This window comes from Ovis canadensis, chromosome 16, assembly GCF_042477335.2.
Source record: "Ovis canadensis isolate MfBH-ARS-UI-01 breed Bighorn chromosome 16, ARS-UI_OviCan_v2, whole genome shotgun sequence".
NCBI classification, from domain to species: Eukaryota; Metazoa; Chordata; class Mammalia; order Artiodactyla; family Bovidae; genus Ovis; species Ovis canadensis.
This window is the reverse complement of record NC_091260.1, coordinates 13,555,762-13,569,137: the sequence shown is the minus strand read 5'-3', so window position 1 is coordinate 13,569,137 and position 13,376 is coordinate 13,555,762. Positions and strand designations below refer to the sequence as shown.

General features: G+C 52.9%; 1 protein-coding gene across 1 annotated transcript in view; it reads left to right on the top strand.

Annotated features, from left to right (window-relative positions):
- Positions 1–13,376, top strand: part of SLIT3 (slit guidance ligand 3) — a 724,331-nt gene that overhangs the window by 621,682 nt on the left and 89,273 nt on the right. The window contains exons 17-20 of the mRNA XM_069555989.1: positions 7,651–7,794; positions 8,578–8,721; positions 11,816–11,979; positions 13,157–13,289. Of these exons, the coding sequence (XP_069412090.1) occupies positions 7,651–7,794; positions 8,578–8,721; positions 11,816–11,979; positions 13,157–13,289 (585 nt within the window). The remainder of the gene's footprint in view (positions 1–7,650; positions 7,795–8,577; positions 8,722–11,815; positions 11,980–13,156; positions 13,290–13,376) is intronic.

The window sequence follows — 13,376 nt, the reverse complement described above, 5'->3', positions numbered from 1 at the left end:
GGCTTCGGGACTGCTCACTGGGCGCAGTGGTGAGCGCAGGGACTGAAGGAGCAGAGGAGGGAGGGCTCACGTGGGTCCCGGGGAGGACCACCTCTAGCCTCAGGAACGTAGCACAGACATCACCCATCACTTGCCAGGACATGTCCTTTCAAATTCAACCCCAAACTTGTGGCTAAGACTTGTCTTGTGGCTAAGACTGTGTGCTCCCAATGCTGGGGACCCAGGTTCAATCCCTGCTCGGGGAACTAGATCCCACATGCTGCAAGAAAGCATTCATGTGCCACAAGTAAGACACGGCACAGCCTCAGTGTCCAGGCAGCAAAAGGGAGGGGTGGGGATTGTGGCTTCCTGTGAGCTGATCTCTCATCAGTGGAGAGAGGTGGCACACAGCGCATCCTGGCATTTACCATGCTGGGAGGAGGGTGGGGGCTGCCAAGTATTCCCTTCCTGAGAGCAGCCAGAAATGCAGGTGTAGGGGAAGAGCAGGCAGACCTGCATTTGTTCTCTGAGTTCAACTCTGCCCCTCCCCTGCTATGTCACTCCAGGAATGCCCTTAGCCTTTCTGTACTTTAATGTATTTATTTGCATAATAGAAATAAATCCAGTTTCCTTGTAAGTTATGATGAGGATCAGAAGTGTAAGGCTACTATGTATAAAATAGTTAACTAATGAGAACCAACTGTATAGCATGAAGAACTCTTCTCAGTATTCCGTGGTGACCTAAATGCAAAAAAAGAGAGGATACATGTATACATTGAGCTGATTCACTTTGCTGTACAGCAGAAATGAACATAACATTGTAAAGCAACTATCAGTTCAGTCACTCAGTCGTGCCGACTCTTCGTGACCCTATAAATCGCAGCACGCTAGGACTCCCTGTCCATCACCAACTCCCGGAGTTCACTCAAACTCACGTCCATTGAGTCAGTGATGCCATCCAGCCATCTCATCCTCGGTCATCCCCTTCTCCTCCTGCCCCCAATGCCTCCCAACATTAGAGTCTTTTCCAATGAGTCAACTCTTCGCATGAGGTGGCCAAAGTACTGGAGTTTCAACTTCAGCATCATTCCTTCCAAAGAACACCCAGGACTGATCTCCTTCAGAATGGACTGGTTGGATCTCCTTGCAGTCCAAGGGACCCTCAAGAGTCTTCTCCAACACCACAGTTCAAAAGCATCAATTCTTCAGCGCTCAGCTTTCTTCACAGTCCAACTCTCACATCCATACATGACCACTGGAAAAACCATAGCCTTGACTAGATGGACCTTTGTTGGCAAAGTAATGTCTCTGCTTTTGAATATGCTATCTAGGTTGGTCATAACTTTCTTTCCAAGGAGTAAGCATCTTTAATTTCATGGCTGCAATCACCATCTGCAGTGATTTTGGAGCCCCCCAAAATAAAGTCTGACACTGTTTCCCCATCTATTTCCCATGAAGTGATGGGACTGGATGCCATGATCTTCGTTTTCTGAATGTTGAGCTTTAAGCCAACTTTTTCACTCTCCTCTTCCACTTTCACATTGCCTTGTGGCTCAGAGGTTAAAGCATCTGCCTGGAATGCTGGAGACCTGGGTTCGATCCCTGGGTCAGGAAGATCCCCTGGAGAAGGAAATGGCAACCCACTCCAGTACTCTTGCCTGGAGAATCCCATGGAGGGAGGAGCCTGGTAGGCTACAGTCCATGGGGTCGCAAAGAGTCGGACACGACTGAGTGACTTCACGCTCACACACACTTTCACTTTCATCAAGAGGCTTTTTAGCTCCTCTTCACTTTCTGCCATAAGGGTGGTGTCATCTGCATATCTGAGGCTATTGATATTTCTCCCGGCAATCTTGATTCCATCTTGTGCTTCTTCCAGCCCAGCATTTCTCATGATGTACTCTGCATATAAGTTACATAAGCAGGGTGACAACACACAGCCTTGACGTCCTCCTTTTCCTATTTGGAACCAGTCTGTTGTTCCATGTCCAGGTCTAACTGTTGCTTCCTGACCCGCATATAGGTTTCTCAAGAAGCAGGTCAGGTGGTCTGGGATTCCCATCTCTTTCAGAATTTTCCACAGTTTATTGTGATCCCCACAGTCAAAGGCTTTGGCATAGTTCATTTCTGTACAGCAGAGATGAACGTAACATTGTAAAGCAACTATACTCCAATAACAACTAATTTAAAAAAAAGAAGTGTAAAAGATAAGGGGAAAGACATGTCCTTTGTCCATGGGACTGTGGTGAGAAGATGCTGGCAGACAGAAAGAGGACATCTGGGTTGAGTGACCTGGAGCAGATGGTTAAAACAGGAGTTGCAAACTCGAATACTTAAGACCCCCTGTGAAAAGGCAGTGGGCGCAAGGCAACAATGATAATAATGGCCAATCACAGTTACTAATCACTGTACTCTGTGCCAAACTGTACTGATACTCATGCATTTACCCCTCATGGGAAAAACACAACAGCTTTGAGATTGCTTCACTTCCTGAACGAGGAAGCTGAAACACAGAAAGAAACTTGTCCAAGTTTAAAAATCAAGCCGGGAGCCAAGAGTGGTGGCAGTGCAGGTTAGCTGGGATTGCGGGCACTGGCCCAAGGCAGCGAATGCCCGTGTGTGCGTGTGTGCCTAAATCCATGCGTGTGTAAGTGCCAGCCGGCCAAGCAAGTGTCCCAGTAGGGCAGATCTGGCCCCAAAGACTGCCAGCAGCAACCGCTTATTTAAAATAACTTGATGGTGACCCTTATTTTATTTATTTATTGCACTCACAACCAAAAGCATTGGAAGTCTTGCCTGAACAAAGCTTATGTGATGGGTATTTTATTTTCTTTTCTTTGGGTCTTAGTTGTGGTACGTGGGACCTTTTAGTTGAGGCATGTAGGATCTTTAGTTGAGGCCTGAGAACTCCTAGTGGCAGCATATAGGATCTCGTTCCCTGATGAGGAATCACACCCAGGCCCCCTGCATTGAGAGTGTGGAGTCTTAGCCACTGGACCACCAGGCAAGTGCTGATGGCAACTCTTTTTAAGTAAACAGACCTCATTTGCTGGGACCCATCACCACCCCTAGACCCCGATGAGGCGATGGGCCAGCTGGGATTCTGCCCATCAGAGTGGCTGCAGCCAGCTGTGTCTGTGACTCGGCCTGCTTGGCTTCCCCAAGGTCTGTGGGACCAGTGCCCTCAGGTCACGGTCTGGACAGGAGCATCCTGACAGGGCACGAGGGTAAAGGAGGGTTGACACAGAGCCAGGACTTTGGACTCTGCTGTGCCTTTCCAAACTATTCTGAACCTCTGTGTCCTTTCCTATCTTGTGGGGAAAATGAGATTTCATAAGGATCACTTGTGCTAAGGGATGCAAAGAAAAGCTGTGAGCTGTTCCCCACAAGGGTTATCCAGACTGTGGAAACTCAAAGAAGCTTTTCAAGTGACCCCCTCTTCCAAGCAGGGTCACGGCTTCTCTCAGGTGAATTTCAGGTCAATTCTTACACTGAAGGGACATCTCAAGCAGAGACTGAAACCCAGCACCCCTCTAGCCAAAATCAGTTACCCCTGGGTGGACTTGGTGGTGCTGATTGTGTTTTTAATAAGTAATTGCCAGGCTTCCCAGGTGCTGCTAGTGGTAAACATCATGCCTGACAGTGCAGGAGATGCTAGAGATGTGGGTTCAATCCCTGGGTTGGGAAGATCCCCTGGAGGACGGCGTGGCTACCTACTCCAGTACTCTTGCCTGGAGAATCACATGGACGGAGGAGCCTGGCAGGCTACTGTCCATAAGGTCGCAAAGAGTTGGACACAACTGAAGTGACAGCATACACGCACACCCTCTTTTAAAAATCAACAGTTTCCACAGAAAAATAAATGTGGATTTCTAGCATCCTTTGGAGAAGGCAATGGCACCCCACTCCAGTACTCTTGCCTGGGAAATCCCATGGACGGAGGAGCCTGGAAGGCTGCAGTCCATGGGGTCGCGAAGAGTCTGACATGACTGAGTGACTTCACTTTCACTTTTCATTTTCATGCATTGGAAAAGGAAATGGCGACCCACTCCAGTGTTCTTGCCTGGAGAATCCCAGGGACGGGGGAGCCCGGTGGGCTGCCGTCTAGGGGGTCACACAGAGTCCGACATGACTGAAGCGACTTAGCAGCAGCAGCAGCAGCATCCTTTGGGAAACCAGAAAATCTGGCAAAACAGCCCATGTTCCCAAATGGCTCCAGTTGAGCTGAGTTGAGGAGCGGCTGCCCCCTTAGCTGGGGCACATGCTTTCTTGATCATTGCTGTCCCCACAGGGCTTGTTTCTGTCTTTAGGTCACTTGCCTGGACTCTGGGACATTTGAACTTGTAACTCCAGCTTGAAGTAGAATTTCCACCTCAGGGGAAGGGAGACGTCCCTAAGGAGGTGGACAGGACCTCACCAGCCCAGCACAGTGCCAATGTACTCCTCAATCATGACCTGGCATACTCGGCTTCCAGAAAAATCCACATAGCGCTCTCCCTACTGCTTTTCCATGGAGGACTGGACTTTACAATAGGATTGCAGATGCTTTCTGGAAAAGGGAATGGCAACCCACTCCAGTATTCTTGCCTGGAGAATTCCATAGACAGAGGAGACTGGTGGGCTACAGTCCAAACAGTCAGACACGGCTGAGCGACTAGCACACTCCATGTTACCATGGTTTAAGAGCTGTCCTACAGACCTGAAGAGACAGGGTCCTAGAAGAAGCCTGAGCTTTCCTTCCCTGACGCGGGCTTTCTGGAGTGAATCCCCCAGCCTAGAATGGCCTCAGTGTCTCCAGGATTAAAAGTGCACCCATCAGCTCACAGAGGCAGTACGGCCAAGCACTCACTGTGTCCTGAACCCACCCTGGCCTGGGGCAGGGATTTCTGGGGCTGGGTCCTTTCAGGTGTGAGACCCCCATCCCCGGTGCAGTCAAAGCCGTGATGAAGCAGTCATCTTTCAGGTGGTCTGCAGAGATGAAATGGGGACAGGCTTCTGCAGTGGCCCGAGTTTTGCATTTGGGGGTGTGCTGGGATCGGGGGCGTCTTCAGGAAGATACTCCTCTGAGAATAAGATGATGACATTTGTGTGTGTGTGTGTGTATGTGAATTGCTCAGTCATGTCCAACTCTTTATGACCCCATGGACTGTAACTTGCCAGGCTCCTCTGTCCATGGCATTTCCCAGACAAGAATGTTGTAGTGGGTATCCATTTCCTTCTCCAGGGGACCTCCCTGACCCAGGGATCGGATCCCGGTCTCCCACCTTGGGGGCAGACTCTTTACTGTCTGGGCCACCAGAGAAGATGGAGCTCTTACAACGCCCTGAGCCGCTGGTTGACTGCGGCACTTGTCCCGAGTTGCTCTGTCTCTGTCCCTCAGCCCGAGCTGCCTGAATGGAGAGAGGGCAGCACCCAGGTCCTTTGGAAAATTCTATCTTCCTTTTTTGCCCTCCTTATGTTTTCCATTCTCCCAGCCTGGGGAAATCCAATTTGCAAACCTTACAGTAGTGTGATGTTAATTCTGCTCACTTAAAGAAGCAAGTGTCGGGAAGTGGGAACCTCCCGCTTGCTAGCTGCCCAAACTCATCTCCACTGCCCGCCCTGTGTGCTTCAGTTCCCCGAGAAACTGAACTCCCGAGCTGGCAGAGAAGCGCCAGCATTTGGATGAGCTGTAGCTGCTGGGAGAGCCTTTCTGTCTCCTCCCATGTGAAATTTGGGGGTAATTTGAAGTCTCCCCTGTGTGTGACTTTCACCTCCAGGTTCTTGTGGACCAAGACTACCAGGATTTACAAGGAAACCAGCTGAGTTTCAGAAGAGTCAGGCAGGGAGCACAAATCTAGTCTGAGAATCTCCCAGCTCGCCCAGATCTTGGGGGAGGGGTTAGAGGAGCATTGGAACCTGTTTTCTCAGCAGGATGGAAGAGGGGAAGTGAGGAAGGCCTTGACTGGGAGCACGGAGGAAGCAGACACTGAGATGGTGGGAATTGTTTCCTCGACACCTGCACACGGCTATGGGCACTGTCACCCCTGGCAGACCTCGTGCCTACATGCGAAGGGGGCAAGCAGCATGCACTGAGCCCCAGGGTGCCCAGTTGAATTTCAGTTGCCCTGAACCATCCCCGTGGGGCTTCCCAGGTGGTGCCAGTGGTAAAGAGCCCGCCCGCCAGTGCAGGGACTAAAGACATGCGGATTCAACCCCTGGGTCGGGAAGACTCCCTGGAGGTGGCATGGCTGCCCACTCCAGTATTCTTGTCTGGAGGATCCTGTGGGCAGAGCAGCCTGGAGGGCCACGGTCCATAGTGTCGCAGAGTCGGACACAACAGAGCGACTTAGCTTGCACTCACACATCCCTCTAGGGTGGGGGCCGTGAGTCCGCCCCAGGCTCCGCGAGGAGGGCCCTTGAGAGAAGCAGTAGTACCAGGGACCCATCCTTCGGTGCTCTGGGCCCAAGAGCAGTGCCCTCCCCGCCCCGGGCCTCAGTGCACCCAGCAAGACAGTGTGGGCCCGCTGTCCTTCTCATGAGCCCTCGATTCTAATGAGCTCAAGGCACTCAGCCAGTCAGCAACTCCATGTCCACCTATGAGTCTCCCAGTCATAGAATAAGGTCCCCCAGGCTGTTTGCTCAGGAGGCTGCATTCTCATTCAGCTCCTGTAAACCCATCCCTTTCCATTCCAGCCAGCCAGCCAGGGCTGCCTTTCAGGCCTAAGCATTTGAGTAGTCTGTGGAGACCCCCTGCCCCTCACGGCACCTACAGCTCAATGGAACCTGCCTGCCACTCAGCTCTCCCATACAGCCTGCCACGTGGTGTTGGCCCTAGCAGGGAAGAGCCTGTTGTCTGAGCTCCAGAGCAGAATTGGAAGTGGTTTAATAGGACGGAGCCCGCTGAGGAAAACGCGGTGTCCCAAACCCTGATCCTTCAGAGCCCTGATAGAAGGGGTGGACATCCACATCGCCAAAGGAATATCCAGTTAGGAAAAGCAGTTCGCTGGAGGCTTTTCTACGTGCTTAAAAGCCTGGCTTCAGTCCCAGTGCTCTTAGCTGTGTGGCTGTGGGCAAGGTACCTAACCTCTCTGAATCTCAGTCACCTCATCCGTAAAATAAGACAATGATAAAAATAATATCCATCTGATGGCCGTTGTTTTGAGGATTTGACGAGATTCTGTTGGCCAAACCCCTCACATGGTGCCTAGTACGTAGTAAGTGGACAAGAAGCAGTAACTAGAAAGGGTCTGTTTATATCGGGAATCTCACATGATGAAGAGCGGAAGGCTCTACAAATGCCTCACCCCGGTAGAGAGTAGGCGCGTTTGACATTTTTCTCCTGCTCTTCTCTTGAGCATCACTACTTAGTGAGAGGATCTTTTAAAGAGAGAAAATAAGTTTGAGAACCATTTTGAATCCGTCAGTCCCCAGGGCACAGAAAAGAGAATTGTCCTGAAAGACCTTAAACACTACACAGTCTAGTCCGCGAAGGTAACCTCCCTACCCACCCCACGTGGGTCTGGGCTCCCTGCTTCCTGGGGCACCGGTGCTGAAGACCGAAGGTCAGGAAGCCCAAGATGGAGCCTCCGCCAGGCAGTCCTCAGTCCTGGGGGCACCCCAGAGTCACCACGTGGCTGCAGAGCTGGCCGTTCCCCACTGAGTCCTGACCTGTCCTGTCCCTCCCTCCAGAAACTTGAGTAACAACAGAATCAAGGAGGTGAGAGAGGGCGCGTTTGACGGCGCGGCCAGCGTGCAGGAGCTGATGCTGACGGGGAACCAGCTGGAAGCGGTGCACGGGCGTGTGTTCCGCGGCCTCAGCGGCCTCAAGACTTTGTGAGTCTGCGGGGCCTGGGCCACGGCTGCAGGGAGGGGCTGGGGAGGGGGCAGCGGGCGCTGGGGAGGCAGTGGGGGCCAGTAAGGGTGGGCGGGAACAGGGGGAGCCTGGAGCCTACCTGGGCAGCAGAATCCTTTCCTTCCTTTCGCCAGGGAGATGTCAGGCATTTCCCAGCCTGAATGGGAAAGAACTTAGCATGCACCCCCAACACACACACACACACACACACACACACACACACACACACACACACTTGTCCTCACATATACACTGATGCAGAGTCATACCCGAAACAGGCACACATTTACACAAACATAGGCATGACACACATACATAAAATGACATAGAGACATACACGCAACACGCAGATAAACATACACAAACAGGCATGTGTGTATCAGCACACAAACACACACAAACTGATGTCCAGAGCCACGTGCTGATTCTCCCCTCCTCCCCAAATATCCATACATACAGTAACCACCACACACTATGCATGTGTGTACGCATACACACGACACCTGCTTCTACCATAAGCAAGCACCACGGCCAGGAATGTGCGCACACGTGTACACGCAGCCCCGGGCCCAGCTATCACAGGGCAGACCTCAGCATCGTGAGGGGTCTGAGCGTGGAGGTGGCAAAAAGAGCATCCTACACTCACACACAGCCCCGTGGGACAGGAAGAAGGAGCACCCTGTGCTCACAGACACACACACACGGAAAGGATGGGAGGGAAAAGACGACACCTGTGCTTGCTCCCTGCACCCCTCTCCCTGCAGGATGCTAAGAAGTAACCTGATCAGCTGTGTGAGCAATGACACCTTTGCTGGCCTGAGCTCAGTGAGGCTGCTCTCTCTCTACGACAATCGGATCACCACCATCACCCCCGGAGCCTTCACCACCCTTGTCTCCCTGTCCACCATGTAAGTCCCCCTGGACCCACTGCACGCTCACTCTGGGTACCTCTCCTGCACCCCGCTCCTCTCTCAGCGCCTGACTGTCTTTGACCCAAAGTCATCTCTCCATCTGTCAACTTAAACACGTGTCAGGCTCCCTCCATGTGCCAGGCACCATCAAATGCTAAGAAGGCCCAGACGTGGGCCCTGCTTCCTGGAGCTCAGAGCATAGCGAGCTGCCACAGAACAGAGGCCCGCAGTGATATGAAAAGCTAACATGGGCTTTGTCAAGGAACACTGGAGCTATGTTCTGGAAGGTGAGTGTGAATTAGCTTGTTCAAGAAAGTGGAAAGTGCATTCCGTCACTGGGAAGAGCCTGTGCAAAGGCCCTGGGTTAAAGCAGGGTAGAGATGCAGGACGAGCAATGCCTAACGTGGTCATATACAGAGCGGGCAAGGCTGGAGGAGAGGCCAGGGCCAGGCTGCAGGACAGCCGTGGGCCGTTTGCTTTCTAACCAGAGCATGTTAGGAATCCAGCAAAGGTTTTAAGCAGGCCAGTGACATGATCTGACAGGGATTTTTTAAAGCAGTGTCACTGACTCCTTAAATGTGTATCAGAACCAGTTAGAATCTAGCTTTCTGGACAAGTGTTCCTGCCCACAAAATTCACTGCATTGCTAAGGGAGGCTGTCTCGAATAATGGTGAAAACTTTGGGCTCTAGAGCCAAATTTTCTGGCTTCAACTACTAGCCCTACCTCATGTTAGCTATGTGACCTTGGAGAAGTTACTTCACCTCTCTGTGCTTTTGTAATCACTTATAATCCTCATGGGATTGTTTTGAGGACTGAATCTGCTAATATTTGCAAAATGCACAGCAGGGGCCTGAGATAGGGAGAGTGCTCAGCGTATGTCAGTTTTTATGGCTGTCCATCATATTTCCGTGTGGCTCTGTTACCCTTAGTTGCTCGCTCTTTTTTTTCCCTCTCTTCTTTTCTCCAAAGACCCTTTGGTAGACAGAAGAGAAAGCTATTCCTGCATCTCCCGTAGCTGCCCATGTTCATGATCCCAGACACTGACCTCGCTGGGAATAAAAGCCAAAGTTCCAGGATGTGCCAAAGGCCCCACTCCATCGAGCCCCGCAGTCCCCTCAGCCTTCTTTTGTTCTGAGCGTGCCCCAGGCCCACTCCCACCTGAGAACCTCGCACTGCGGCGCCCACTGCCTGCAAAGCCCTTCTCCCGGCTCCCTCCCCTCCTCCTGTCGTTGGCTCCAGTGTCAGTCGCCTCGGCCCCACCCCGCCTCTGCCATCACCCCCAGTTCTTCCAGCCCTGCTTTTCCGATTGTTTTCCGGAACATTCCCTAGCATGCTACGCTTTTTGTTGTTGGGCTTCCTGGTGGCTCTGATGGTAAAGAATATCTGCAGTGCAGGAGACACGGGTTCGATCCCTGGGTCAGGAAGATCCCTTGGAAAAGGTGATGGCTACCCACTCCAGGATTCTTGATTAGAAACTATCTGCCTCCCATCCGCTGCAATATAAGTTCCAGAAGGAAGAAGACCAGGGATATATGACTGTTTTGTTCACTGCTCTATCCTCACTGCGTACATCTGAGCCTGGCACTCAGTGAAAGAAAGTGAAAGTGACGTCGCTCAGTCGTGTCCGACTCTTCGCGACCCCATGAACTGGGGCCTACCAGGCTCCTCCATCTATGGGATTTTCCAGGCAAGAGTATAGGAGTGGGTTGCCATTGCCTTCTCCAGGGTATCTTCCCGACCCAGGGATTGAACCCGGGTCTCTGGCCTTGTAGGCAGATGCTTTGCCTTCTGAGCCGCCAGGGAAGTCCTGCCTTGATATGATTGTTGAACACGTGGATGAGTTGAATGAATGAGTGGCATCAACGTGAAGGACGATGGGTAAGGAGCTAGTGGGGTGGGAGGGCCAGTTTATCTCAGCCCACTTCTTACCTCTCCCGGATGCCTCCACCCTGGGAATCCAAAACCCAGAGGGCCAGAGTCACAGAGCGTGTCGGGAACCGACTCCGTCAGGAGGAGGAACTTACCGCCTTCTCACAGCTGCTGACTCTCGGAGCCAGAGTCGACCCCAGGCAGGACCGACTCCCAAGCCCTCAACTGTCATGTCAAACCGCAGGCCCTCGTGGGCCCTCTGGCCCTGTTCTTCAGCCTTCCTATGCTCTGTGTCCCTCATTTGTGAAGTGAGAATCATGCCACATCCTTCCTAGGGTTGCTACGACAAGTCTGAATAAGAGAATGGGTTTATAAAGCACTCAGCCCCATCCCAGCCCTCTAGGAAACTCCCGTATCCGTCCATCATCGCATCTGACGGGTATGTGCCAAGTGCCTGTGCTGACGCCCTGCTGGTTCCTGAGACTCAGAGCAGGAAGACAGGCCTGGTCCCTCCTCGCAGCCAGTCCAAGGAGGGAGGCGTTAGCAGCTCCGACGTGTGCTGTGGAGGAAATGCTGGCGACTGAAACGAGAACGGGACAGGGCAGAACTTCCCATTTCCCTTGAGATGCTCAGTGCTTCAGTCATGTCTGACTCTTTGCGACCCCATGGACTGTAGCCCACCAGGCTCCTCTGTCCATGGGATTTCCCAGGCAAGAGTACTGGAGTGGGTTGCCATGCTCTTCTCCAGAGGATCTTCCAAACCCAGGGATCAAACCCACGTCTCCTGCATTGTAGATGGATTCTTTATCACTCCCACCACCTGGGAAGCCCAGGGCTTCTTTGCGGAGGGGTCGTTTAAGCTGAGGCGCCAGCCAGGCACATGGTAAAGAACTTCAGACTGGAGGAGCAGCTTCGAGTGAAGGCTCTGAGTGTGAGAAATTGAGGCGGCTCACACAGGTAGAGCCCATTGAACAAGGGAGGGCGTGGCAGGGACGGGGTCCTGTCTGTCGGCAGAGGTCCTTGCAAAGACCGCCCCTGGGAGGTAGAAGAGAGCCTGGCTTCCTTTTCCAGATTTTCTTCCTCTTTCCTCATTCTCCTGCACTGGAAGCAGACCTTCCTAGAGAGCCAGGTTCTAGGCTTGCAGACCTGGATCTCAGGACCAATCCCCCTGGGACCAGGAGAGATGCTGAGCACTCAGAGGGTCCCTTTTCTCCTCCCAGAAACCTGCTCTCCAACCCCTTCAACTGCAACTGCCACCTGGCCTGGCTCGGGAAGTGGCTGAGGAAGAGACGGATAGTCAGTGGGAACCCCCGGTGCCAGAAGCCCTTCTTCCTCAAAGAGATTCCCATCCAGGACGTGGCCATCCAGGACTTCACCTGTGACGGTGAGGAGGCTGGGGGCAGGGCCGGGCCAGGCAAGGAAATGAGGAGAGAAGGGAGGCGCGGGCAGGGGTAACTGCAGGTCAGGACCCCTGAAAACAGAGTCTCCTCTGCCCTCGGCGGGCAGCCAGAGCTCCAAAGGACTCTGCAGGCCTGCTTGCTGGCACAGCTCCGTCATGCAAACTAAAAACAGTTGCCTCTTTCTAAAGACCTTAAGACTTCCATCAGTTAGAAATCTGTTGTAAGATACTGCTTTTGTTAAAGCAAGATACTTTGTGGCCCTCTCTGAAGACACTCTTGAACCAGATATCCTAATTTGCTGTATCCACAGCGAGTTTGGTGCTCGTTGGGTGGTGGGGCACCCTTGAGCAGTACGCCGCCTACACAACTGTACATGGGAGCCCTGGCCTGCAGTTTGCCTGCCTGCATTGTCATGAGGCTCAGAGCAGGTGCTCGTGAGAAACAGACTTCAGGATGAGCTTCTGGGAAATTCCTGTCCTGGGCTAGGCAGTACCACACCTGAAGATCCAAGGCTTTGAGCGTTAGGATTAGAGACATGTGTTTCTTTGCATAAATTCAGGCCAGCATGGTTTTCACTGGGTCAGCTTTAGGTAACTAGAGATGGACAACCTGGTTCGTAAATTAACTGAGGTTCAGGTGTAACAGGGGCTGGGGACACAGTCACCACCCAGAGGTGTTGTGTGGTGGCAGATGCGGAGAACAGGAGGAGGAGGTGGGGGAGGAGGGGCGTGGACAGGCCCTCCCCACCAGGACCACCCCTTCGGTCAGCTTGGTTTACGCCTTTGGTCACCCTACCAGAGGTCTGACCCGTGCTTCTGCGGTAGAAGCACGGAGTCTTAACCACGGGCCTGCCAGGGAAGTCCCCATGTGGCTTACTCCTGAGGTGGTTAACAGTGACCTCTTCCCTTTCTAGTATCTGGTTAATCAAGTTTTTAGCATCTTTGTTTTATGATAAACGTGGGAGAAGACAGCCCTATTTCCCGACCCAGGAGCCTCTCCTTTCCCTTCAACCATGGAGGAGACCAGCAAGCTCCTTATCCCCAGTTCTGGCTCGACGCTGAGGGCTCCCCTGTCACGTTAGCAGCTGGGTCAGGGAGTGGGCTGAGCTCACCTGGGCAGGCAGGGCCCTCTCCTGCCTTGCTCACTGCCAGCTCTCCGCAGGCAACGATGAGAGCAGCTGCCAGCTGGGCCCGCGCTGCCCCGAGCAGTGCACCTGTGTGGAGACGGTGGTACGCTGCAGCAACCGGGGGCTCCGTGCCCTTCCCAAAGGCATCCCCAAGGACGTGACGGAGCTGTGAGTACCCCGCCGCCACCACATCCTTCACACTCCACCCCTGCAGCACGACGACCTGGAGATGCCCTCCCTGAAGGCGTCCCCACA